The 27657-nt window shown below is 47.5% G+C and overlaps 1 protein-coding gene across 3 annotated transcripts; it reads left to right on the top strand.

The window, feature by feature from the left end:
• The first annotated feature begins 383 nt into the window (after positions 1-383).
• On the top strand, positions 384-27256 carry NEU3 (neuraminidase 3). Of its 3 annotated transcripts, none has more exons than XM_074335770.1 (4): positions 384-569; positions 973-1054; positions 5345-5556; positions 12711-27256. In XM_074335770.1, the coding sequence occupies exons 1-4, from the start codon at positions 519-521 to the stop codon at positions 13794-13796; spliced, it is 1431 nt and encodes a 476-aa protein (XP_074191871.1). In that variant the 5' UTR covers positions 384-518; the 3' UTR covers positions 13797-27256. The 3 variants fall into 3 exon arrangements, with proteins under 3 accessions (XP_074191871.1, XP_074191872.1, XP_019599928.1); XM_019744369.2 differs by lacking the exon at positions 384-569 and adding an exon at positions 657-850; XM_074335771.1 differs by lacking the exons at positions 384-569; positions 973-1054 and adding an exon at positions 655-850.
• Positions 27257-27657: the final 401 nt, after the last annotated feature.

Here is a 27657-nt window from a genome sequence, read left to right as displayed (position 1 = left end):
TTAGAGACTCAGCACCCACAGTTTTTATTGGGAGCTGGTCATGTGGGCACCCTCTGCTTAGCATGTACCAACATTCCAGACTCCAAAAAGGAAAACGGGTTCAGCATAAACCATATTGTGTTCAAACAGTCTGCACAGTCTACATTTATTTATTAGTTGGAATTCCATAGGAAAAGCTGTCCTTTCTTACCCATTTATTCAATTATTCATATAAATATGGACTTAATAGGGTTTTATTTTATTCAGTGTGTTATAACCTAATACTATTATTTTCTTTATATACACATGCACACACACGCAGCATATATATATTATATAACATATATATTTTTAGTAGGGGTGGCCCAATACTCTGGCTCTCTGGTCCTTTTTGTGAAGTCCCCTTTGAATGCCGGAACCTTTGCTTGACTCTCAGGCTGCCCAGGGAAGTTTTAGGCGGTGATACTTGCCAACAAGACCGGCAACCAATAGATAGAGCGTGGCGATAGGGGACTACAGAAGGCGTGGAGGGGGCAGAAATGGAAGAGTGGGGGCGGAGCCAGGCTGCTGCGCGGCCGTTGGGAGCCCTGGTAGGCCCAAAACTTGAACCGAATTTAAGCCTGGGCTGGAGCGGATTGTGGTCGAAAAGGAAGACAGGCAGGTTCCTCGCCCCGGTGGAGACTGGACAGGGGGCTGGAGAGAAGAGGGACGTCCCAGGCTGGGAGGCGAGGGGGCGGGGCTTCGGCTTCGCTAGCCCGAGGGGCGGGGCTAACTCCGGGTCTCGGCCAACCGCCGGCTCCAACTGCCGCGGGGCTGTGGCCAACGCGCGTCCCCGCCCATCCTTCCCCTCCTGCAGATCTCCGCGTCCCAGGTCGGTTCCCGTCCCGTTTTTTCCGTGTTTCTGTCGCGGTTTCTTCACTTTTCGTGGTCTGTGTCTGTGTCCGTAGTGTCTCTTTCCTGCCTCCGTTTCCCCAGCCTTGCTCATTCTCCTAGACTTTGGTGTCTGAGACCGGAGGGCCTGCCCCCGCGCCCAGCTCTGCCCCGAGAAAGACGGAGGAGCCCGGGTTCTGCGCAGGTGAGAGGGGCTGGGAGACTGGAGAGCCCTCCGAAAAGTGGGGCACTGTGACTGTGGGGACAGGTTCAGCAGCGCCATCTGGGCTTAGGAAATCCATTATTGGGGGAATATTGAATCAGCCACCCCCAGTCGGTTAGCATCTCAGATATAACCAGAGAATATTCTTGGCCAAGTTCTATTTTTGTTTTCCTTCCACTGAAACCGGACTTAAATCTTTGAATTAGCATTTTAAAGATGAAAGGGAACCGAGACTGGAAAAACCTTTCTTCCATACTGTGGGCTACAGAGAGCCCTGAGTTGAAACTTAGGAGACCGGAATCTTGGTCCAGATTTTGCTATTGACTCATTGATCCTGTGAGTCAATGAGTCAATAGCCACTCATTGAGTGGCCTTATATAAGTTTATTCCTCCCTTTGGGCCTGAGTTTTCGAGTTTTCCCACCTGTACCATAAGAAGGTTTTGAACCACAGGATCTCCAAAACCTTAAATATTAGCTGTTAAGAATGAATACAGGAGATAGGGAGATCTCCTGGGGTTCACTGGAGGCTGCCTGCTGCACTGGATTAATTGGAGTCTGTGGAATTACATTGTTCTTATAACCTGAGAAATAGTATTATCCTTATTGCAAATGAGGAAACAGGCTCAGAGGTAAAGTGATCTACTACTAAGTGTCAAAGCCAAGTCAAACTTAAAAGTTCATGCTACACTGTACTCTCTCCCAGTACAGTGAGGGCAGGGTGATTGAAAGGTGATTATATGAAATGGCAATTAATAGTATGAGTTCTTTGCTGAAACGAGCACCTCCAAGACAGAACTGTATCTGGTTCTTCTCTGTCTCTAGACCCCAGCATAGGGTTTGTGGGAATAGTTTGGGTGGGGGTGCCGAAGCCACCATCTGTGTTACCACTGTCTTTAACATGATCAGCATAATCATAATAAAAAACTAATGATGGTGACTCCAGTTGTTATAGTGATAGTAAAGCCATAAGTGAAATTGCGAAGACATCAAAATTTATAATAAAGACTTTTACTTATGGTGCTTTAAACTTTCTAAAGCACTTCCCAATGGTTTTTCATATTGAAAATCTTAGGTAGGTATTACGATATTATTATCCACATTACGATATTATTATCTTAACCCTTATACCAGGTTTTACAAAGCAGGGCATCCAAGACCTAGAGAGATTAAGTCACACAGTAAAGCACAAAGTTACACAATAAAAAAACAGCAGGGACATCAGTCTGGTCCCATATGACAAGTTGTACGTCTCCTTTGGTGCTCTCCCCACTTCCTCTCCCTTTCCTTTTTCCTAGTCCCTTCCTTCCCACTCCATGCCTATCCGGTGCTCCATTCTTCTTATCACCCAGAGAATTCTTGTTTTGATGTTAACTAACCACATGTTGGCTGAAGATTGTTTTGGTATTAAGCCATAATTAAAATGTTAGCTTATAAGAGTTTAAAATACGATCTCTCCCAGGGGTGCAGAGGGATTTAAATGCTTTTAAGAAGGGGGGTTGTAATTGTGGTCATCATCATCATCATCTTCCACAGATTTCAAGGAATAAAACTAGAATATGAAGTGATTGATAATCTAAAAATAACTGTCATATATTGAGTTCATACTATGTCATGAGCCCTGTAACAGCCATTTAAACTTTTTAATTTAATTCTCTCAACCACGCCACTGAATTTTATAAATGAGGATTCTGAAGCATAGAGAAGGTAAATAACATGCCCAAGGTCATATAGTCCTGGCCTGGTTCAAATCCTATGTTCTTAACCCTTATACCAGGTTGGCTCAGGGACAGATCTTTACTTGAAAGAAAGCCAGACTCTCCCTGGCAGGAGAGCCTGAACTGGGGGGAGAGAGAGAAACTCTAGTATTGTGTGACAGTCTGTTCAGATGGAAGAAGCCTAGACTTTGGGAGGTGAGCACACAATGCAATATATAGATGATGTATTACAGAATTGGACACTTGAAACTTATATTGACCAATGTCACCCCAGTAAATTTAGTTTAAAAAGACATTTTTTGACAGCCTCAAGCCTTACCCTGTATATAGGGTGCTGAATAAAATGTTGTCAAAGGATTTGGGGAAAACAAAAAACGCAGTTCACCCTTGACTTTCAATTCTGCTATTGAGAGCCCAGAATTGGAGTGAGGGGAGGCTTTTCTTCTGGGCTCAGGAGACCACCTCCGCATACCCCTCATGAGAGTGAGCCATGGTTCTTTTCTCTTTAAGTTAGAATAGTAACTAAATGAATCATTCACATGCTATTAATGAAAGTTTGTCTTGATTGACACTGGGAGGATGTAGCCAAAATCAGAGTAACTTTGGCCTTCAGTTCACCGCCCACAACGCTACCTGAGAGCTTGGTCTAAAATGCATACTTGATCATGCCATTCCTCTGCCAGAAACTCTTGAGTGACTCCCTATTTGTGGGACAAACACCTTAATAAGGTATCAAAGCCTCCTAGGACCTGGACTCCACTGACCCCGTCAGTCCCATCTCTGCTCACAGCTTTTGGCTCCATGCTAGTCCTACTGGACTACTGAGAGTGTCCCCACATCTCACTCTGTTTTCTGTCACCTGTAGGCTTTTCACATCCACTCTCTCTGCCCTTCTTCTTTTCACCCTTCAATTGGCTTACCCACCATTTATCCTTTAAGATCCAGCTCACCCATTCATTCAGTCATTTAACAAACACTAGTCGAGTGCCTATCAATTAGCAGGCATGGCTCTAGGTGTAAAGGTGTAGCAGCGAGTAAGACAGACGTATCCCTGCCCTGTACAGAGTGTCTACTCTGTAATGTATATTAAACAAATATAACGTATGGATGATAAATGGCATTGGGAATAGAGCAGGGAAAGGGGCTTAGGAGCACAGGGCAGTTGTCGGAAGGCCTTGCTGATGGGGTGACATTTGAATGGAGCCGAAGGATGTGAGGGAGTGAGGTCTGTGTCTGTCTGAAAGAAGACTGCTCCAGGCACAGAGTACAGGATACGAGACAGGAGCTCACCTGACTCAGTTACTACCCCTCCAAAAATCCTCTGCTGCCTTGATGTGGAAGCTGCCCTTTTCTGTTCGCCTACATGTTCTCATGTTCACCTCTAAGTCGCACTTATTACATGATGTTGTACTGTCCATGTGTGTGTCTGTTTCCCTCACTTGGATGTGGGTTTCTTGAGGGCAGGGACCTCTGATTCCTGTCTCCTCAGCACCTATGTGATGGCCCGACTTGGACCAGGCGCTCAGAAATATTAGCTAAAACAATGAATATGGCCTTAGGGGCCTCGTTCTTACAGCCTGATAATTTTTACGAATGATTCGTAGGATAGGGCTTGGATGACAGGTGGTAAGAGGGGGGAAAAAAAAGAATTCTAAGCCTGGTTCTGTCTGGTTGGCTTGATTCTTTTTTTTGTCCTCTTAGAAGTAGAATACCTGATTTTCTTTGAGAAACGTACCTAGAGACTTCCATTTTTAGCACTATGGTAGGCGATCTAACGTGTAAAATGGTGAATAAAATATAACAAAGACCTTTAAGCTAAATTTGCAAGAAAGTAAGAGAAATCCCCAGAAGCCTAAAAACCAAGAGTGAACTGAAAACCAAAATAGTTAGCCCCTTAACCTGACCAGAGGTGTTTGCTGGTCTTACTTACCTAGAAGTTTGGGCTTTAATAGACCAGCTGTTAAACAGTGAATGAAACTATGGGCCTGCGTGGGTTAGACTCAGGTTAGAACTGAGATTCCCGCAGGAAGCCACGTCCCTTGAAAATCTACACGTTCTGATGGGATGGACTAGGGGAAAAAAAAACCTCACTGCTGACAGATGACAAAGAAGATTGCCTTTTATCCTAGGCTGCAGTGGAGGGGGAAAGTTCCCCTAGAGAATTCTTAACCACAGGCATTCCCTCATAGATGTGGGTGTATATTTGTATTACCTTAATGGTCTAAAAACTCCAAGCCAAGGAATTGATTAGAGGCCGTCCAGGCTGGGACTACCTTTGGGTGCTTGGCAGAAGCATATGCACTCTCTGGAGAGACACTTGAACACAGGCTGCGTAAGAGTCCCGCAGAGTCTGCAGGGTAGATTTGTTAAATGAGTATGCGTATTACCTGCTTTGTGCTCTTGAGACCATGTTCCTTTTGTGTATGAAAAAAAAAAAAAGCATTTGAGTCCATCGCTGCCTCCCATGATCTCCCTCAATGGACTGATAGAGCAGAACTTGTATACGTGCCAGCCTTTGGGTACGGACCCCCATTTAGCTGCCTCCTATCCTTGCAGAGGTAATGGAAGAAGTGACATCGTGCTCCTTCAACAGCCCTCTGTTCCAGCAGGAAGACAGGAGAGGGGTCACCTACCGGATCCCAGCCCTGCTCTATGTGCCCCCCACGCACACCCTCCTGGCCTTTGCAGAGAAGCGCTCCACGAGCAGGGATGAGGATGCTCTCCACCTGGTGCTGAGGCGAGGCTTGAGGACTGGGCACTCTGTACAGGTGACTCCTCACCCCAAAGCTGCGCCTGGCTCTCAGTTTCTCTCCACACTTGCTCAGCACACTCAGAATCTGCGCCTTTCCCGATCAGTGCAGGAAAAGCCCTGTGTGGGGGCTGAGGAGACAATACAAGCAGTGGCTCTCACTGAGTCACAGCTGTGTGCCAGGGGCACATTGATCCTCACAGCCACTCTGTGGCATAGGAACTGTTGTCAGTCACGTTTTACGGGATGAGGAGACAGGCTCAGCGAGCTCACCACTTGCTCAAGGTCGCACAGCTATAATAAAGCAGTAGAATTAGGCCTCAAACTTGGCCTCTGACTCCAGAGGCCTCCGTGGTGTACTTTTCATTCATTCTCTTTTATCTTTGTGAGTCACCCAGGGAAGCAAGCATGGTTAGTCCAGGGTCGCTAACGAGGGATCCTGGTGCTCCAAGAGGGAGGTAGCTTACTCAAGACCACAACTAGCAGATGGTGGGTCGGGGGTGCAGGGTAACAACGCCGTTCTCCTGCTCCTACCCCTCTTCCCACCTCCTGCTTTATGTGAGGTACGTGTTATTATCGCCATTTACAGGAGGAGACGGGAAGTGACTTGCCACGGGCACACACCTAGTAAGTGGCAGAGCTGGGCTTGGCGCCCTTGTGCCTAAGTTGCACGTTTTTACTGCATTTTTCATGGGGATAAGAATGGTTGCTGCCCTTGGGCCTGTGAGCTACCAGGGTTGTTTTCAGATCCCATTTTTCTTACTGTTGCTTTCTTTTCTCTCCCAGAGCCGGCTGAAGTGAGGATCAATTGAGAAGGGATTTGAGAGTCTTTTGTAAACAAAGATTAATATATGTATCTTTATAGTAGGTGCTTGAATCCCCCTAACCTGTGCTGCTTTTCTGCCTACAGAAATCTCACCATTAAATCCTCATGATCATAGGGATGCCTTGTTTTGCTGTTACAGTGCAAATGCTATTCTGCTGAAGGTGGGTCTTGCCAGCAACCCCTGTCTTTGCTTTTGATGACTTGCTCATATTTTCTCTGTGGGGAAGTTTTAGGGGATTTCCTGCTCTTTCGCCTTAGCTTGTCATGAGGCTTCTCGTGGCTTCCCAGGGCCAAACCTCTGCTTTATCACTGGCCTCCGAAGAGGCCCAGCCCTGCAGCCCTGCTTGGAGCCCAACTTAAGAGTTCTAGCTCTTTAATTTCTTCCAGGGCAGGCATCGCCTGTGGTCATGGTACCCTGCTTTTTTTTTTTTTATCACAGACAGCGGAGCTGTTAAGCATTTTTTATCAGACTGTAGCTGTTGTCTAACCTCGCTACCCAGCAGTCACACGCATTCACCAATGTGTCTCCTTTAACTCATTCTTTCTTTATTCACTTTTATTCTCTGATTTACTTAATTTAGAACCTTGAAATGGGAAGACTCATCAGCCCAACTTGTTTCCCAGTATAGAAGTCTGTATTTCATTGGTAGCTACTAATAGCTTGGTGGTTAAGAGCATGGCTTTGAAGTCAGGCAAGACCTGCCATTTATTGGTTGTGTGACCCTGGTTACTTGACTCTTCTGTGTTTCATCATTTGCAAAATGTAATTAATAATAGCAATTACATAATAGGAACTCAACATTAGTCATTTTCTGTAAATGGTCTGCTGACACAACTCAAATGAACTTAATCCTGTGGCAACTGTTAACTTGAACTTCTTTTTGGAATGAGACTATCTATGTTCCTCTATAATTACCCACCAGTCTTCCAGGGTAGTCAGTCTATGCAGAGTAAAGTCCCTGCTTTTGGATGTACCTGAAAGCGGTCTATTTTGGGGGCTCAACAACAACTTCAGTTCTTTTAGTAGCTTCTTAGGCCACAGTCTTAATTCGTTTTCTGGGCCCTTGAAAACTGGGATTAGTGTCATTGGGATCTGATCTGAGATGCCAGTGTCTTTTTTCAAAGGATGGTACTCAGCATTGAACTTGGGACTCTAAGGATCCAGCCACCCCAGCAATGAGGTAGCTCTCCCATCTTTCACGCAGACTAAGGTAAAGTAACCTTTACTTTTTTGGTCGCTGCGTAACACAGTTGGCTTATAGTAAATAGATGGCCGGCTGACACCTCCAGGTCTTTTTCACATTTGTTTTTTTTTTTTACTTTTAATTGTGGTGAAATACACCTAACAAAAGTTTCCATCGTAATCAAGTATACATTACAGTATTATTAACCATATGTACATTGTTGTGCAATGGATCTTTTGAATTTTTTCATCGTGTATGACTGAAACTCAACACACATTGAACAACTCATTTCCTCCTCCCTCAGTCCAGTAACCGCTGTTCTGCTTTGTTTCTATGAGTATGATTACTTTGGGTACCTTACACAGTATTTGTTTTTTTATGATTAGCTTATTTCACTTAGCCTAATGTCCTCAAAGTTCATCCATGTTGTAGCATATGACAAGAGTTCCTTCTTTTCTTAAGGCTGAATAATATTCCATTGTATGTTATCCATTCATCAGTTTATCCATTTTGTGTATCTATTCATCTGTTGATGGACACTTGGGTTGCTCCCACCTTTTGGCTATTTTGAATAATGTTGCTATGAACATGGTGTGAAAATATCTGTTGGAGACCTTGCTTTCAATTCTTTGGATATATACCTAGAAGTGGAATTGCTGGGTCATATGGTAATTCTATTTTTAATTTTTGAGGAACCTCTATACTTTTTCGCACAGTGACTGTACCATTTTGTATGCCCACTAACTGCACAAGGATTCCAGTTTCTCCACATTCTCACCAACACTTATTTTGTTTTTGTTTTTGTTTTTTTGATAGTAACCATCCGAATGAGTATGAGGTGATATGTCATTGTGGTTTTGATTTGCACTTCCATAATTATTGACAATGTCAAGTATCTTTTTGTGTGTTTGTTGGCCATTATATTTGTTGTTCCTTACTTGTTTCTTCAGATTTTTAAGCCCAGGATTTGTTTTATCTCTGTCAAGCCTCAGGTTATTTATATCCTTTTGCTCCAGTTGATTGAGATCATTTAGATTCTAATGCTTTCACCTTAGTTGACTGTTTTTTCCAGCTTCATGTCAATTTTATATTAGACATATCTGGCCCAAATCATTTTTTCCTCTCCGCCAACTAAGGATGGCTGACCTTCTGACTTTCCAATGACTAGCCAGCCCAACAATTTCTTTCCCCCTCCTGTTCCTAAAGGAAATCGCAGTGCTGGTGGATTTCTTATAGCTTACTGGATCCTGCCCAGGGTTGTTGATCTAAATCTTAATCATCCACATGGGTTTGTAGCCATTACTTCTCATCAGAAACACATTCAGTGTTATCCCTAAAGTGTTGGTTTCTACATAGGATGCTGAGCAGACATGGGCTCTATCCCCAGTAGAAAATTAAATCTGCTCCCCATGGGAGGGAGAGGAGACACATGCTGGAGGGGCTGAGTATTATTCCCACCTGAGAGCATTTCCGTAACCATTTTTCTCTTCACTCCTCCCATCCTCCCCCTCCTTCCCTCCATTCCTCCTTTCTTCCTCCCTTTCTCTTCCATTCCTCTCTCCCTTCTCTCTTCTTTGCTCTTTTCCTTTCTTCTTTCTTTAACAAACATTTATTGAGCACTTGCTGTGTACCAAGCATTAAGTCAGGGGATGTTGTAGAGGGAGGTGATACAAAAGTTGATAGACTCTGGTTTCCCTTTGGGAGGAGTTTGCACAACTAAATTACAGAGAGAGCAGAGCTGTGCACAGATGTAACTATCCAAAACTCCCACACAGAATCCACAAAGTGGCACAAGGCAGGTCCACTCAGAGTGGGGTGTTTCCTTGGAAGGAGTTCCAATGCCTTTGGAGAGCAGAGAAGCTATTGTGTGGGGCATGGCATTTAAACTGATTCTCAGAGTGGGTGGGTCAAAGGGGAGCAGAATCAAAGGTGATTTCTCCCTGGGTTCTCCACATCCAAAAGTGATCTTTTCTTTCCCTGATTCGCAATGCTTTACCTCCTCTCTCTGAGGGTATCTGTGTGGCTCTAGAGTCGGCTTTGTGGGTACCTTCCATCTCCTTGAGGCAGGCCTGGCTGCCCCCTCTCACTGCTGGCCTCTGGGCCTTGATTCCCTGAGAGTCACAGGGAACTGAGATCCTGCCTCCCGGGGCTTAGAATGCAGTCAGACAGCAATGTGAACTTGTCAGGCACAGAGAGTTTCCAGAGAGGAACAGTGCCATTTGGGAAGATTCAGGATGCGGTCTCCCATCAGCAAGCTGGGAGAGCGCTCGTAGAGGAAGGCGGGCTTCTGCTCAGTCGTGACACTGACTTTGGCACATAGGTGTGAAGTGTTTACAGGGCACGAGGCGCTGGTGTAGAATGGGCTGCCTCACAGAGAGTGAGTTCCCTGTTCTTAGAGTAATTCAGGGAGAGACCGAATGGCCTTTAACTTGAAGACTTAGAGTAGAATCCTGTAGGATGGGAGTTAGGAGTCTGAGATTCTGTGATCTGAACTTTGCTTAATACTATGTTTTGTCCATTCATGTAGGGATTACATTTTTTTTAATCGTATTTTTTGTTTTGGATAGCTAGTACAAGCATATGGCTAATAAATAAAAACAGTATGAAAAAGGTACACATCTCATCCCCAGTCCTCTACGTTCCATAGGCAGTCACTGGTGTTTCTTACGAACCCTTCTAGTGCTGCTTCATATAGAAACAAAGAAGTACAAGTGTATATCCTTATTCCCTTTTAAAACATTTTTAAAATGTGAAATGATAACACATATACAGAACACAAAACATAACATAAAAGTCAAATGCACAAACCAAAGGTCAGCTCTGTGAATTGACAGAGCCAACACTTGTGGACTCACCACTCTGCTCAAGAAATAGAATAGTGCCAGCACCTCAGAAGCTTCTCTTATGTCCCCTCACTCCTTCCCAAAGGTAATTACTATCCTGATTTATAGCTCTTGAGTTTAGTTTTGCTTGTTTTTAATCTATGTATGCTTCATGTTTGGCTCCTTTTGTTCAATATTATATTCTTGGGGTTTATCCAGATTGTTGTGACAGCTGTGATTTGTTCATTTTCATTGTTGCATAGTATTCCATTGTATGAATGTGCAACAATTAATTGACCCATTCTATTGTTGTTGCATATTTGGGTTAGCTATTATGTGTGTAACAGATAATGCCGCTCTGGATATTCTTGTATGTAATTTTCAGTGCTGTGTGCATGTATTTTTGTTGGTTTTCTACCTAGAAATGGCATTACTGGATGATAAGGTATGTTGACGTTCCACTTCAGTAGATAATGCCAGCCAGTTTTCTAGAGTGGTGGTTATGAGAGCTGATGTACGACACTTTCACCCTTACTCCTGGGATTTAACCTTTTAAGGTGCCAACTCAAAACCTGGGGGGTTTACCAAGGTCTCTATTTTTTGTCTTCCTAGCCCCGTAAGTCTGTCAGATGAATTGCTCAACTTGTCAGCGTTTGTTACCTCTGAGAGTTATAGAGATACTCCAAGGGGAAAAGGGACTTGAAATACTAGGCCAGCCTCTCTGAATGAATGAACTCTCAGTTTTTGGCCTGTTATTGATTCTTCATTGCCTTTTTTCTCTCTGGTGCTTTCAAACAGATGTTTTTGTTTTAATATTTTATCTATCTACTCTAGTTCTTAGTGGAAGCGTTGGTTCAGATTACCTAGTTTGCTGTAATTGGAAGTCCCTTTTCTCCAGTTTCTTATGCAAAAGGTAGCATATCACATACAGTATTCTGTATTTTGCTTTGTTCATTTAACAATATATTATGGAGATCTTTCCATATCAATATATAGAGGCTTTTCTTTTTCTTTTTTCACCCCTTGCATTATATGTTCATTTAACCAGACCCCTACTGATGAATATTTGGGTGGTTGGCAGTATTTTGCTGTTTTAAGCAATGCCACAGTGATTAATCTTATACATACTTAATTTGATGAGCAGATGTGTCTTAGGATAAATTCCCAGAATTGGGCATGCTGGGAACTGATAAATGCATGTGTAATTTTGATATGACTTACATAAGTGTTGAACTATTTTGCACTCCAGTTCACATATGAGAGTGTCTGTTTCTTCACATTTTTTGCAAACAGTATTGTCAAAGTTTATGATGTTGCCAATTTGTTAGATGAAAAATACTATGTCCGTTTAATTTTAATTTGCTTTTCTCTGTTATATGTGAGGTTGAACATATTTTCTTTTTTTTTCTTTTGCTGTGAATTGTCTGATCTTGCTCTTTGCCCATTTCTATTGGGTTTCTGGAAATGTTCTTACCAATTTCTAATATTGTTTTTAAAGGATATTAAGGAGATTGGGCCATTTTTTTTTGGTTCTTTCTGATATGTCTGAGTAGGCGTTATTCATTTTATCCTTGTAACAACTCCTCTCTGAGTGTGTTATTCCATCCTCCGTTTAACTGATGAAGAAACTAAAGTAAAGGAAGATTAAGTAACTTGCCTAAGGGCACGCGCTGTGTTGAAGGCAGAGTTGGGACAAGGTGTCTCTGTCTCTGCTTGACTCTTTAATGGTGCTGTTATGAATTGCCTCCCTAGGGTAGGAGAGGAAGGAAAAAAATCTGTCTCAAATTTCCCTTTATTTGCCTAAAACTTCCATGTTTGCCTTGCTTTGTGTTTCTTGCTTTTTCTTCCTTCCTTCCCTTCTTTTTTTGGGGACTTCCTTTCTTTTAAAAAATATTTATTTAACTCCTATCATGTGCTGGGCACTGGAGATACAAAATAAGAATAATTTGGTTTCTACCCTCAAAAGATGCATAGTTTAGGGAGGGAGCCAGTCACATAAAAATTATAATGTTATATAGTAAGTACTATAACTCTTCTGTATATGCAAAGAGGAACCCACTGATTACCTTTGGTAGAGGAGGGGAGGGAATTGCATGGAAGGCTTCATAAAGGAGGTGACTTTTGACTTGGGTTTTGGGGGATGAATTGGGCATCTAGACAAAGGAAGAGTGTTTCAGACAGAGGGGCCAGCATGAGAATTCAGTGACTACTTGGGCCTTCACAATTTTATAGGTTTCAATACCATTTCTTTCTTTTCTCTGAAAAGATCTAATGCTTTTAAGGAGCCTCACGTCTTCCTATTAGACTCTCACTCCTGCTCTCTCTCCTTACCCTTGTCTAGTGGGAACCCCTGAAGCCACTGACGGAAGCCATATTACCTGGCCATCGGACCATGAACCCCTGTCCTGTGTGGGAGCAGACGAGTGGCCGTGTGTACCTGTTCTTCATCTGCGTGCGGGGCCATGTCACCGAGCGTCAGCAGATTTTGTCAGGCAGGAATGCTGCCCGCCTGTGCTTCATCTGTAGTCAGGATTCTGGCTCTTCATGGAGCAATGTGAGGGACGTGACCGAGGAGGTCATTGGCCCAGAGGTGAAACACTGGGCCACATTTGCTGTGGGCCCGGGTCATGGCATCCAGCTGCAGTCGGGGAGGCTGGTCATCCCTGCCTATGTCTACTACATCCCTTACCGGCTCTTTTGCTTCCGGTTACCATGTAAAGCCAGGCCTCATTCCCTGATGATCTACAGTGATGACCTAGGGGCCACATGGCACCATGGCAGGCTCATTAAGCCCCTGGTGACAGTGGAATGCGAAGTGGCAGAGGTGACCGGGAGTGCTGGCCACCCTGTGCTGTATTGTAGTGCCCGGACACCAAATAGGAGCCGGGCAGAGGCTCTCAGCACTGACCATGGTGAATGCTTTCAGAGGCCGGCCCTGAGCCAACAGCTCTGTGAACCCCCGCATGGCTGCCAAGGCAGTGTGGTGAGTTTCCGGCCCCCAGAGAGCATGCGTGGGTGCCAGGACCTTACCAGCAAAAACGAGCCTACCATTCAGCGGGTCCCTCTGCTGGACAGCTCACAGGGGCTAGAGCGGAAAGCTGGAACACGGTCAGAATCGTGGCTCTTGTACTCACACCCAACCAGTAGGAAACGGAGGCTCAACCTAGGCATCTACCTCAACCGGACCCCCCTGGAGGCTGCCTGCTGGTCCCACCCCTGGATCTTGCACTGCGGGCCTTGTGGCTACTCGGATTTGGCTGCTCTGGAGGACGGCTTGTTTGGCTGTTTGTTTGAGTGCGGGACCAAGCGGGAGTGTGAGCAGATTGCGTTCCGCCTGTTTACAGACCGAGAGGTCCTAAGCCATGTGCAAGGGGACTGCCCCAGCCCTGGTAGCAACTCTGAGCCAATTCAGAATGAACTGGCTTAGGATCCGACTTTCCACAGAAGGGAAACCACAGAAAGCAACCACAGCCAGGATAATGGAGGCTGTATAGTAACAGAGGTTACTAAAGTCTATAGGGAATCCCAAGGCTCCCTGCATTTTTTTGACCTCTCCAAAGAGCAAAATGAAAATTTTGCTATAGCTACCGCAGTGGGAATAATACTGACCTGTGTGGGTTGGGAGACCATGATGCGATCCTCAGCCGGCCACTGGCTTGCTTTGGGAGCTTGGACATGTGGCCCGAACTCTGGGCCTCGGGTCTCCATCTGTAAAATGAGAGGATTGGTTCTGTGATGTCTCTTCTTCTCATCCCAGGAAAAGGCAGAGTGCCTGCACGCTCCACGCAGCAAGTCCTGGCTGCATATAGGACTCCTCTTTTCAAATGCCTCACCACTCACGCAAGTGTGAGGATACAAGCAGGTGTCATGGCATGAAGGAAGATCCGATGGTTTGTTCAGTTTGCAGTAACAGAAACACCCACACCCTTCTGATCATGCTCAGAGCTCTGCAGGCTCCCTGTCCCAGAGGAACTGGGCAGAACACTAGAATCATGAGGCCACCTCCCTTGTCCAGCTTTGTAGCTCTGCGCGACCTTCCCTCCCTCAGCTAGAAAGCGTTATTTCCTAGGGAGACAATGAGAAGCTCAGCGCTCGTGGTCCTTCCTGTTTCTGCTGGCATTACTCGTTCATTTAGTAGGATGCTTCCTGAGAGGAAAAGGACGTGGGGTAGGGCTTTAAAGTGTTGGGCAAAACCCCCTGCAGCATCTGCCCTCAAGGAGCTCACAGTGTGAGGCTGGAAGAGGGAGAAAATTCAAGGAAATAAATGCAGCGGGTGGGATAACCTGTAGACATTGGCTCTAAGTTGGTGTGACAGTCGCTTCTGGCATCACTGTCTTCTTGCATCTTCATTGTGCCTGGAGTCACGTGACGCAGGACTTGGCCAGGCTGCTGGGTTCCCCCCAGATTTGTTGTTCTGGCCCAGCCACTGCCTTTACTGGAGGAGGAGGCCTCTGGACCCCAGACCTCTGACGCGGGCCTGTTGGTTTGGACCTACTGAAATCGCTATTTGTGAAGTGGGGATGCTCAAACAGATTTGGGGCGGGGCGTGGCCAGTGCTGGGTGATAACCAGATGACACCAGATTGGGTGTTCTTATTGTACTGTTCCCCCCAAAGCCTGTGATTGTGAGAGAAATTATATCATGAAGGATTTCTTATTCCTGTTTTAGGAGGATAATACCATAAACTGGTATCAGCGAAATATATGTGGTACTAGGTAATGCCCCCAGGGAGCAAGTCTTAGTGGTGGAACATAGACTAGGAGGCTAGGGGTTGCATTTGTACCAGTCAGATGACAGAAGAGTCCTGTAGGAGGAAAGCAGAGATTAACTTCACTTGCTTCAGCGTATGGCTTACACACATGTCTTAGGGTAGCTTTTAAAAATTCCCATTCCCTTCGCGGCTCATACATTTGCCAGTTATCTTCCCAATGCTCAGATGTGATCATTCATTCACTCATTCCTACACTTATCTAAGTATTCTTGAGTGTCTATGCGTCATGTAAGGTGCTTTCTGCGGCCACCCCTGGTTGAAAATCATGTGTGGCTCTTCATTGCTTACTAAAGGGTGTTTGCAGTTAGCCTGGCATGTAGGACCTTCAGTTGTTGGGTGAAATGATAATTATTTATCTGTACTTCTTTATATGGAGCCCATTGTCAAAGAAGACCTCTGTCAAGTTGGAAAATGGAGGGAGGTGGGGGTTTCGGGGTGGGCAGAGTTGGTGGTGAGGGAGGAACTGGGAAAGGGGAGAAGATTAAAAAGGTAGTCCCCGCCCAAGTCGTAGAAACTTGTTCAGGAAAGCTTTCCTGAGCATCAGACTCCAAATAGGACTAAGGAGGATGGCTACGTCCTACAATCGGGGCTCAGGGGTGGAGAGAATGAGAACATGGGCTTCTTTGGGGCCACCCAAGAAGGGACCTCAGTCCCATGCTAGCGTGGACCCCAGATGTCCGGTACCAGTACTCTTAAGACGTCTCACCTATCTCTAAATTGCTCTCCCGTTTCTTCCTTTTCGCCTCACGTTGGCTTCTCCTTAGTGACTAGTGCTGAAACTCTTCATAGGCAAAGGGCCTGTGTGCACATTAAAGGGATAGCAAGAAAAGAGGGTTGGGGACAGACGTAATCCAGAGTGAGGGTTAGAGAGAGGCACAGAGTGGGTGATGGCAACTGTGAAGAAGAAGAACAGCATACAGGAGTCCTGGCACCTTTAGGAAGAGAAAGGAGCATGAATAGGAGACCTAGGCTGGAAAGATGGTGTACGTGGTGGTTGCTGTGAAGAATTAACCGCAGGCTGGGGCTGTTCCCTGCAATGTGTGGGACCAGACGGCTGCACAGGGCAGCAGGGTAGGCTGCAGATAAATTCCTGCCCAACCCCGTGACTTGAAGCTGGCTCAGCTTATCCATGTTCCAGGTGACCAACCAAAACAGCTGTAGGCACTCCCGCTGTGTGCCCCACTCTGCAGGGCCCTGTGCCGGTGTCCTGGCCGCCCATGTCAGCCACTCGCAGGTGGTAGGATGGAAAAGATGGGGCAGGTGATGGCAGCTGTGAGGAAAAGAGGAAAGCAGACTGAAGGCCTGTAAGCCAGAGGCATGAAGAGCAGACCATGGAGCTGTGGTGCGTTGTTCCCAGGTGCCCATCCCCTGTCCTTGGACCCTTAGGATGGATCCGTGCAGCACAGGTGGCCCAGTGCTGGAAGTGCAGGCTCCTCCCACTAGCCTCCCCCCTCCTCCTGCTGGTCCTGCTCGTGCTCCCTAACTCCTGCTTCCTTACTCCTGGGTTTCTGATATTTACCCCAGGCCTTTGTCATTTGGCCCTTGTTATTTGGATCTTTTCCCTGGTCTCCAGTCGTCAGATATCCACAGGGTATCATGCAGCTGGAGCCACTGGTAACAGACGTTGCGCCCTGCCTGTTGGGCAGCCCAAGGGACCCACAGAGGCCCCCTGAAGCTGCACAGCTTCCTCCCTGGGACAGTGGGATTCAGTCCTCCCACTTGGACCAGTTAAGGCTGCTCTGTCTTCTCCAGGAGGCCATGAGTCTTCCCTGCTGCCGTGTACCCTGGATGTCGCGCCATCCTTCCCGTCCTGCCTGCCGGAGTGCAGGCGGAGCCTCCCTGTGGTCCTTCCCTCGCCCCGCTGTGGTGTCGTCATCTGTGTTGTACCCTCCAGGCCTCTGCTAGGCTGGGAGCTCCTGGAGGGCCAAGTCTGTCTGACTCCTCTCTGTCCTTTTCACCTTGAGTCACAATGACTTATTGTACATACATGCGTTTTCCGTCAGATTCTGAATTCCCTAAAGATAAGGACTGTGAGTCGTCTCTGCTCTCTTCACCCAGCGCAGGGCCTGGCAAAGGTGTTAAAGCCCCTTGGCCTCCCGGAGCTGCTTGGCAAGGCTAGAGGGGGTTCTCCTGCAGGGAGGAGGTGTTGTATCCCTCTGGGGGTTCATAGCTCGAAACCTGTTGGACGTGCACCCTAATGAGGCTTCTCCGTGCTGGCCGGCTTCCAGGCCAGTCAGCATTTCCTGGCAAGGAGCTTTTCTCCAGCTGGAGCTTGGTGCTGCCTGGATGTCCCAAGGATCACAGCCCAAGCCTAAAGCCAAGCCTTGATTTGGGGTTCTCATTTCACTGGTATTCCCCCTTGTGTCTCTGGTTGGATTTTCTGGAGGAATTTAACTGCCACTCCTCCGGGACTCGGAGGGAGATGCTGGGCTCAGCGTGTTCCATGTGTGTCTTGGCTCCGTGATACCAGGTGCCAGAAATGCTCTCTGTACGATAAAAACCACCGTGACTCTGAAACAAGAAAGGTGAATAAAGAGCATAAATCTGGTGACCGTTGGTTTTTCTTGTTGTTAAGGAAACTGAGATCATTATCATCCTAATACTTATATCTAGTTTGTACCCACCTTCTTTCAAAGAATGGATTTGAGGCACTTTCTTACTTTTCATAAGAACTTTTACTTTCAGAAAACTTTATTAATAATAATCCTTTGCACTTTTACACATTGTCCCTAGAACATAGTTCCTAGTGGAGGGAAGCAGGACTGAGATGACCGTGACTGGTTTGACTGCATATTACCTTAGTTCTTGGAGGTGCCAGGATGCACAGAATCTCCCCCCACCCCCGCCCCTGCCACCATTTGACACCTGCCCGGGTGCTTGTCACTGCACATCTTATTTCCTTTTTCAAAACACCTTGAAATTACTCTCAAATTGTAACGGGGGAGGCCATAGATATTTGCCTCAGTGAAACAAGGTGATAGCTTTAGCTTAAGATTTTTGCTTGACTTTCTGTTTGTTCCATTGGGATGCTTATTCCTGATTCCACCAATTGTTTCAGCAGTTCCATCAGTAGGTCCGTCTGCTTTGTAAAACAAATTGATTATTGAGAAAGCTTCGAATGGGCATATCTTTCATCATAACACTGAGTCACATGATGAAAGAATAAATGCAGTTCAGGGAACTGTTCACTTCTTAAAATCGTTTTACCATGATATAATCAGTTTTAAAAATGCAGTGATCTATTCTGTGTGTTTTGTTAGGTTGCTTACTGTCTGAGGGACCCTCAGGGGTTGAGAGGAATATGCACTACAACATAAACTTTGGGGCACAATTTATGAACTTCATGTTCAGTAAGACATTGAAAACCTCTGGACTGTTTAAGTGATTACATTTGATTAATTCAACTGCCTTAAACATAAATAACATTTATAAATTTAGTATAGCTGATTCTTTTCAACATTTCAAACCATAAATAGTAGATAAAATAAATCCAATGATCATAAAATATGTCCCCGTACCAAAACGGAGTACAAAAGGGTTGATGCCTCGGATTTAACTTTGTTCCTTATTACATCTTTTGGGACTTCCAGCTTTTAAACTTCCTTAGAGTTTCAGTAACTTGACCAGACTGGCCTCCCACCACCACCTTCCTAGGGATCTAGTGATAGCAGATCCAAAGGAACAAGAGTACCATTTCAGACAAACTCTCTTTCTGGGAGCATGACACAGGGAGATTGGCGGCCTGGAACCACAGAAGGCCCTTTTATCCTCCTCGGCAGGTGGAGATCGCCTGCGCAGGAAGCCTGAGGGAGTGGGACCAGGCGAAAACAGCCCTCATGACATCCACTGGGGTCCAGCCTGTTATGGGAAATACACCCCCCAACTTTTATTTAATTTTTGTTTCTTAAGCATATGTGAGTTGGATGTATATATAGCTTGCAACCAAACGAGTAGAAATGCAGATTTTCACAGATGATTTGATTAATTGGTACCACAAACTCTTACTATCTGGAGCAGCGCTACAGTCATGAGAAATTAACTTTTAATACTAAAAGTCTACTAAAGTCTGACCAACAGTATTATCTAAGGGGTCCATTGCCAGGAGAGACATTGGGATAGAATGGAGACAGGACTGGCCTGGGAGGGGTCGGGAGTCGGGTCCCTGTCCTAGAGCTTGCCACGGATGCGATGGGCCCCTTTGTGCCAGTCACTGGCCCTGTCTGGGAACCTGTTTCTTCAGCTATAGCAGGAGCACGATGCTTGCTCTGCCACTCACCAGGGAGTGCTTGGGTCTGATGAGCTAGTGAATCCTCAAAAGTGTTTAGGAAGCAGTGCAGGGTCATGAAAAGAGCAGATAAATTCCCTGTCACCCATTGATCTCCATTATCCATCAGCATTGGCAACATTTAACAGCTGAATGCTGAAAAGGAGGGTGATGGATAGAGAGGAGGGAGCAAGGCAGGGCCCACTGAGGAGGGCGCTCCGAGGCTGGACAGACGTCTTGCCTCACCTCCACCCCCGTGTCCTCAGAAAACTCCCAACCTTCTGACTTTGGCCCAGACTTCTGCTCCCTTACTATCAGCTTGGGTAGAGAAGAGGGAAATCAGCTCCAAGTAAGAAGGGAGTTTGTCTGAGTCATCTCTGTTCTCTGTGCCCACCAGAGATCCAGGCCGAGCACAGTGTAGGAAAGAAGGATGCAAGGGGAATAACATTGGTAAAGTACCTACTTTGCGTTTGAAGTTACACATGCATTCATTTCATTCAACAACCCCTTTTAGAGATAAGAAAGTTGAACCTCAACAAGGTTGCATGATATGTTCCCAGTGTCACACACCTGTAAGTGATGAAGTCAGATCTGATTCCAAACCTATATGTTTGTCACATGGCAATGAAGAGGCAGAGCTGGGGACACCTTGCAGATTGATGTGAGGCAGAGGTAGTGCCTCTGAAGTCCTTGGAACATGGTGGGCATTCAGCAGCTGTAGTAATAACATAGCTATGTAGTAATAACAGGTGCACTGGGGTGGCCTCAAACCAGTGCTCCCCCCCTTCTATTTCATCTAAGACAAATGCGGTCGTTTCTCTCCCTTGGATGGAAACCCAGATCTAGCTGGAGATTACTCTCCAGCACCGCCAACCTTCAAAGCATCTTCCTTCCAAGACCCAGAGTCATCCTAAACAGGGATTTTGTTGTCATCGACTAGGAATAGAATCAGAAATAAGAGCACGGATTCCCTTGAGGGGTAAGCAGAGACCTTGGCAGCAGGTGAAGCTGACAGTGCTGAGTGCGAAGGTCAGGGGCTTGCAGGCGCTGGGTAGGTGTCTGAGCCACACGCTGGAGACAGCAGCCCGGCCTCTGCCATTGACCCCAGGGGCCAGGTCTGAGCGCATCACAGTGTGGAAGGGCCTCCACACCTTGTCGCTAATCTTCACAACAGCCAGGCGAGCAAGGCGTGATTGTCCCCAACCTATAGACAAGGAAGCTGAGCCTTGGGAAGGTTACATAACACGGCCAAGTAGCTCAGCTATTAGACTGGTGCCAAAGTAATCGCGGTTTTGCAATTATTTTTAACCTGTTAAACCGCAATTACTTTCGCACCAACCTGCTATACTTTATCTGTAAAAACTAGGATAAAAATATCTCATGAGATTGTTGTGAAGGTTATGTGAGATAATGTATTTAAACTTAAATAGAAGTTTAAAAGTATCTGGCACATGGTAGATATTCAAAAACTGGGAGTTGCCATAATGGTTATGACGTTTCCCTGTAGGAATGCTCTCAGCCGATCACGTGTGTGCAGAGTGTTAGCAGTACTTTTCAAGCTTATGTGTGCAAAGGAAGCACCTGGAGAGATTTAGAGAAATGGGCTCCTGCCTCCCTCCACAAAAATTGAATTCAGTAGGTCTGGGGTGAGGCCTGAGAATTTGCATTTCTAACACGCTCGCTGGCAAGTAGATGCTACAGGTCCGGGAGTGGCATTATGTTACTCACCTCGCCATCTGGTACCTTACCTACCTCCTCCTCACTCTCTTGCCAGTGGCGGGGGCAGGAGGAACTGACGGCTACTAGTGAGGTACCCGTGCAACCAAGTTTGGGTTCCCAAATCGGTGTCTAACTTGGTTCTCTAGCCTGTCAGTCAGCTGGATCTTTCCTAGGTCAGAAACTCAGCTTTCCCGTAGCATTGTAATCGCCCAGGATTCTTACTGATAGTCTTGCCAAATCTCATGGAGATGAAAGGTGACAGCACCGCTTGGACACAGACCCAGGCCTGTGGGCACAGGGTGCTTTTCCATCTGCATAGCAGGTTTGCAAGACTCCTGGGTGCCACCAGGTCTGGTAGGCAGTGCACAGAGAGGCCTTGGGACTTGGCTCTGTGACAAGGGGCTTTTTATACCTGCAAGGGGAAAGTGAGAATCAGCACAGGCAGTGAGCTAAGCCTGGGCAGTTGCCAAGCTAGAGACGGCTGCACTCCATGGGTCTGACAGTGAAATGTGAGATTCAGGGGGCAAAGGGGGTGAGGCTACATGGCAGCCATCCGTCAGTAATCTGACCCCATGTTGGTCTGCACTGTCATGTTCTGCCCTTGGTGGCCACACTGTGTGTGGCTAAGTCCATAAGGCAAAAGTCCTCATTACTGTCTCCTGATGCCCCCCTGTTAGCTCCCTGCCCTCAGAGGCCCCAGACTCAGATTTCTTTGGGGTCAAGACATTGGAAAATGGTCAGGAAGCTGCAGCACCGTTCTTGTTACTCTATATGCCTGGCTTGAAAGTTTGGGTTTTTTAATTGAAATTGAATGATGGTCATGGAGTTTGGGTTAAGGCCAAGTCTTATCAGTAGGTATGAGCTTTGAAGGGAGGGTGCCATGCCCTTTTGTTCATCACATTATTTCATCCCCTAGCATAGTAGGTACTCAATAACGTTTGTTGAATGAATAAATGAATGAATGAATGGTCATTCCAGTTTTGGTCAGAGAGTAGAGAACCTCCAAAATTAGGAACACAAAGGTGGGGCTTAGGTGGGATAGGACAGCCCTGTCTTTCCCGACACCACTCCTTTAGCTTGAGACTTCATGGCATCTAAGTGACCCGAAGGACGATCTTGGTGGGCTGGGTTAAAGTGGAACCAAGACTCCGGGAAGTGCCATTAAGAGGACTGGTCGCAGGCTGGGCTGAGGACACCTTTGCCATCCCAGCAGCCCAGGTTCATACCGTGTTCTGTGTTGTTCCTCAAAGCCTGACCTGAACACGGCAGCCTGGTGGCCTTGAGGGAGGGATGGTCGGCTGGGCACACATGACCCGGAGCCTTGGAAGTGGCGAATGAGGCCCGTGTGCTGGTGGCAGCAGGCATCAGTGAGAAAAGACCCAAAGGGGAAGTTGAATCTTGAAGTGAGGCCAGAGTCTGGTGGGTCATCTGCCTTCTTCCCCTCAAGGGAAGGCTCCCCCGTGCAGGAAAATAACTCTCCGGAGGGTAGGCTCAGGGACTTGGGGGTAGGGCTCCGTATTTGCTTTCCAGGCCGGTGAGTATCCCAGTGCTTCAGGGGCTGCAAATGGAAAGCACAGGAGAGGGGGCAGGTCCTCAGCAGCCCTCCCAAGCCCAGCGGGGCCTGACAGGGGTCTGCAGCTGCGGACACACTGACACTGGCTGATCCTGCCAGTGAGAGGCAGATGGGTTTGAGATTCAGGGGCTCAGGTAGGTGACGTGGGTGGGTGCGGCTGCTGCCATCGGTGCCTGGCCAAGAGGCAGCTGGGCCTGAAATCCGGCCCCGTGGAGCTCCCCAAGCCGTGCACCTGTGAGGCTGCAACTCCCTCGAGGCTGCACCTTCTTCTACTTAGTACAAGGTCGACCACTGGAAAGCCTGGGTTTGGATGTCTGAGGTAGGGCTGAGCTCCGGCTGGGGAACGCCTCCCTGGCTTCTTTGGGGGGCGCTGTGGTCAAGGGCTGGCTGTCCTGTTTGCCATGTGTGAGAGAGGTTGGCCTGGGTCTGGGATATGTCTGCCCTGCATCTAAGTATGAGTGCTCTAGACCACGCTCAAAAGAGGCCTCTGTATTTGACAGTGGGACCTCTGTCCTATGGGTAGAGATTAGTACAATATTTTTTCTGTGAAGACTGAAAGGTAGGGAGGGTAACACTTAGGTGACATTTAGGAGAAGGTAATTCATTGGATAGAGCAAAATTATAGGAAATTAGTGCTATGCTGGGAATAAAGAGGCAGGTTGGAGCAGAGGTAAAGGGTCTTCGTCCTGATTAGATGCTGGCTCGCTCTTGCTTTTTTAGCCCTCCCTCCCACAGCTCCCTCTTTCCTTCGTTTCTTCCTTAAAAAACAAAAAACAGCTAAGTGAGACCTTGGGCAATTTATTAAACTCTTTGAGCCTGCATTTGGACACAGTAACACGAGGACTCGGTGTGTTTGTGTGATGCAATGGGGCAGAGACGGCCAGCCTGTCCTCTCCCTCCCCGAGAAGGGGCCTGGTGCGGGTGAAGGCTGTGGGCCCCACTGCATACCCTCAGGGCTGCCCAGTCGCTCCACGCTGCTCCTCCAGGACAGGCGTGATTACCGCTTTGTACAGGAGAGGAAGCAGAGGCTTAGACATCGACCAGGTGCCTTGTCAACGGTCACACAGCAACTTAGTGACGGAGCTGAAGCTGCAACCAGGTGGTCCAGAGACCCTCTGGAGTCAGCATTTCACTTTTCTGAACTTCTGTAACCCCGGAGCTGTCCAGGGATGGGCTAGGACCAGTTCCCCACACACAGCATGACAATCCTAGGTGGGGCCAGCGAGAGAAAACTGAGGAGCAGGGATCTCTGCGAGTGCCTCCCCTCCACTCTGTCTCCTGGGCCTGACCCTCGCGCTGAGTCCTGCCGGAACAAGATCCAGGTGGGTCAAAATTTACTGCGGGCCTGCCCAAGACGGGTACACCAGTGCAATTGTTTAGTTTAATGCTCACCATGGCCCTGCAAGGCTGGCGTCATTATCCTACCTTTTAGATGAGAAAAGTGAGGCTCGGAGAGTGGCGGTGACTTGCCTAAGGTCATTCAGTTCAAGTCCCGTCTGGCTCTGACGTTGGAGGCTCCCAGCCCAGGGCTGCGCCTGTAGCTCCGTGGCACTGCCAACAGTGACCACTAGGTGGCAATCTCCCCCAACTTCCTGCTGGCCACACACACCCTGGAAGCTGAAACAGCAGGGCCTGTGGTTGGTGACAGAGCAGCAAGCTGTACCAGTTTTTCAAAACTGCCATGAGGCATCATTTTTTAACTCTGTTGTCCCCAAGGGGAACCTGATGTCAGGAGGGGCCATGGCTTTCTAGAGGAGAAAGTTCTGTATGTGTGTGCATGAGCCCACGATCTGCTTCAGTCCAGATCCATTACAGACATGTGGACCTACTGACCACTGGTTAGCTGAGACGGTGGGAATGATTGTCTCGGCGCAGCGTTCTTTCCCTTCTGCTCCCTCTGTGGCCAAGGTTCAGAGATGGGAGCCGAGTTTCTCTTTGTGTTTCTTTTCTTCTGTGTTCTTTGTGTGGAGCCTGGGGACTGCTGCGATCTCCCATGCCTGCCTGCGCTCGGAAGACCTGGGATGGGCCCTCTGAATCCTTCCTGCAATACCTCACCATGCTCCCTTCATTGCTGCTGGCTGGGACAGACCCTTCAAGTGGGAGTCCTGCCACTGCTAACTGTCCCGGAATCTTCGTCCCAGGCTCTGTGCTGCTCAGTGGCCGCCCTAGGGTGAGCCTGTGGGTTCCTGGCTCAGCAAACTTTCTGCAGGATAAGAGGGCAAGGTCCTCCTTCTGGCAGGTATGCTCAGTGTCTATGAGGAGCTCTGGAACACGCTCCACTCTCCATCATGGCAGTAATTTCTCAGTGTGAACATGCTCTCTTCATAAGGCTATGGCTGACTCCTCCCCTTTTCCCACAGAAGTTTGTGTGTGTGTGTGTGTGTGTGTGTACATGCACACTTCTTGCATCTCTCTTTGCCTAGTGTGGTCTTACAGCCTCTTGTCCTCAGTTTGGGGCCTTCATTGCAGTTCCACAAATCAGAGGCCTCAGGGAAAGTCCTACTCTACATCCCGTCAAGTAAAGGTCATGACAGCTACCTTGGAGGACCCTGAAAGGGTTTCATTCAGAACTGAGGAAGACTGGGGGCCCCTCAGTGGGGCAGGGACTTGCCATTTGAACTCTGTGTCCCCGGCACCTGTGACAGGGCCCTGATGGAGCAGGCATCGGGAACGTTACTCACAGGAATGAAGGGCCCTGATGTGACCCACTCCAGATCAGATCAGGTCACCTCTCAGGGCAGGAAGGGGTCCCCTCCCTCTGTAGCTCCCCACATTCCCCTCCACAGGAAGGGGGAGGGTGGAGAACAGAACCAATATTCATCAAGATAAGCATTGCACGGCCATTATTTCAAAGTTTCCAAGCTTTTCTCAGTCTCATGCCTCCTCCTCCATGATTTTTGCTAAATCCATGTATGTATTATTCATATTTTTCTTTACATATTTTATGTATATACCTAATGTCATTGTCTCCTAAGTAATAATACTCATGAGGTCACAGTTTTTATATCTTAGTTATATTTTTTTCCTAATACACACTAAAATAAATATGTAGCTATTAAAAAAAAATAGCAGAGATCACCAACAAAACTCCTATGTGCCTTCAGTGAGGTGTGCACCACACTTAGGTAATTTAATTTTCCCAAAACCCTACGAGGGGTTATTTCCATTTTACAGGTGAAGAAATAGAAGCTCAGAGAGGTGAATTGACTTGGTCAAGGTCACACAGAGTCTTCTGATCTTGGTCTCACTGCCTACAGATAGGAGAGGGGAAGAGAGGAGTGCGTGCTTAGAGGGGGTAAGAGTGGGGGGTGGTGCAGCTTCCAGTGAGAAATGAAAGAAGGCAGGGAAGATGGGGGCACAAGACTCCACATCAAAACGGCAAACGACCTGAGTCTCAGTGTCCTATGCATAATAATGGCCATGAAAATAGCTGCAGATTTGCCTGCATTTGTGTGACCAAGATTTATTGTGCCAGCAACTCCTGTAATTGGATGATGGAAGCACTGCAGCTGGGGCTGTTGGCTGGAGATTAATTATTAGGGGGGCCTGGGAATGGCCTGGATGATGCCCCGCAGTGGAGACGTAACCCACTGGGACAGCAGACAGGCAGACCTTAGAAATCCTGTGGACCCCTCTCCACTCAGCTGAGACCCAGCGAGGGAGGCGAATGGCCTAGAGCCAAGCCGGTCCACAGCAGCTCTTCTTCAGAGCTCTTCTCTGAGTGTGGCTGGTGCCAGGGAAAGATAGGCAGCCATAGGAGCAGGAGGTGCCTGGACATGGAGTCGGGAGGCCTGAGGGAAAATCCCAGCATTGTCTCTTGCTGGCTATGCAGCCTTGGGAAGGTGACTTAGTATCTCTGAGCCTCAGTTTTCCCAGCTGTAAGATGGGGATGATGGTGCTGACTTTCCCAGAAAGTTGTGAGGCTCCAAGGAGATGATCGGGCCGTGTGCAGAGCTGGGACCCACTCTGGAGAAGCTTATGTTCACCCCCACTGCTCAGGTCTGGCCCTTGTGCCCCCTGCCTGGGTCCTACAAACCCCCTTACCCTCGTCAGAGCCATAAAATGTGATGCCCAGCCACTGTGGGCACTTACTGCATGAATGGCAAGGGTCCTTAGGGGATGGGAAAGCCCAAAAGGGACTAGGGGTTGGGCATCCCAAGAAGAAATCCTGAGGGGAAGGCAGATTTTGGAGAACAAATCAGTCCTGAGTCCAGCCACCCCTCCAAGCTAGGAGAGCTTCTTGCTGGCATCTCCCACTTGGCAGAACTCTGGCTGGGTTTTAAGGGGCTTGCCGTCCCCCTCTTCCAGGGGCTACAATGTCTGAGGGTAAGAGCTGGGGATAAACCTGGCTTACTCGGGGCTAAAGAAGGAGCAGGAGTGGGCTCTGGAGAAAGAAGTCTCTTGGATTCTCATTCTAGCTCTGCCACTTACCAGCTAGCTGTGTGTGACTTCATAACCCATTTCCCACCTCAGTCGTAGTTTTCTCACTTGCAAAATGGGGATGTAGTTTATTTGCAAATAAAAATGGGGATTTCTTTAGTTGCAAAGAACAGAAAATCACCTGAGTCCATTTAGACAAAGGGGATTTGGGGAGGGAGCCAGCTTTGGGGGCTGGAACTGGGCTTAAACATTGGGAAGAACAGAGGCCACTGGGGGCTGGTGCCTCTCCCCACCTCTTTGTCAGTGGGTCTCTGTTGCTATATGCTCACCTCCTCACTACTCAGGCTGATTCCTTTCTTCTCCTCTTTGCTTCACAGCCTCTCCTTCCCGAGAGGCCCTGCTCTCCCACAACTTGTGTTTACACATGACCTCTTATGGCTATAACTCAACTCCATGGTTCTTCCCCCTGGGCCACCTTGCAGTTCTCACTCCCAGATGCCCCACCCTTCCCAAGTCCTGTGCGTGACAGAGGCGACCTGATTGGCCCTGCTCATTTATCCTGCCCGACCTTCCCAGAGACT

The sequence above is a fragment of the Rhinolophus sinicus genome, linkage group LG06 (genome assembly GCF_036562045.2).
Source record: "Rhinolophus sinicus isolate RSC01 linkage group LG06, ASM3656204v1, whole genome shotgun sequence".
Classification (NCBI taxonomy): Eukaryota; Metazoa; Chordata; class Mammalia; order Chiroptera; family Rhinolophidae; genus Rhinolophus; species Rhinolophus sinicus.
Note: the sequence above shows the minus strand (reverse complement) of the source record. Positions and strands in the feature narration are given on the sequence as shown.

What these genes read in the sequence shown, in the direction of transcription:
- NEU3 (XM_074335770.1), top strand. Translation starts at nt 519, where the DNA reads ATGGAAGAGTGGGGGCGGAGCCAGGCTGCTGCGCGGCCGTTGGGAGCC. An exon ending in CGCGGCCGTTGGGAGCCCTG is followed by an intron (nt 570 to 972) that starts GTAGGCCCAAAA and finishes TCATTCTCCTAG; the next exon opens with ACTTTGGTGTCTGAGACCGG. An exon ending in GGAGCCCGGGTTCTGCGCAG is followed by an intron (nt 1,055 to 5,344) that starts GTGAGAGGGGCT and finishes CTATCCTTGCAG; the next exon opens with AGGTAATGGAAGAAGTGACA.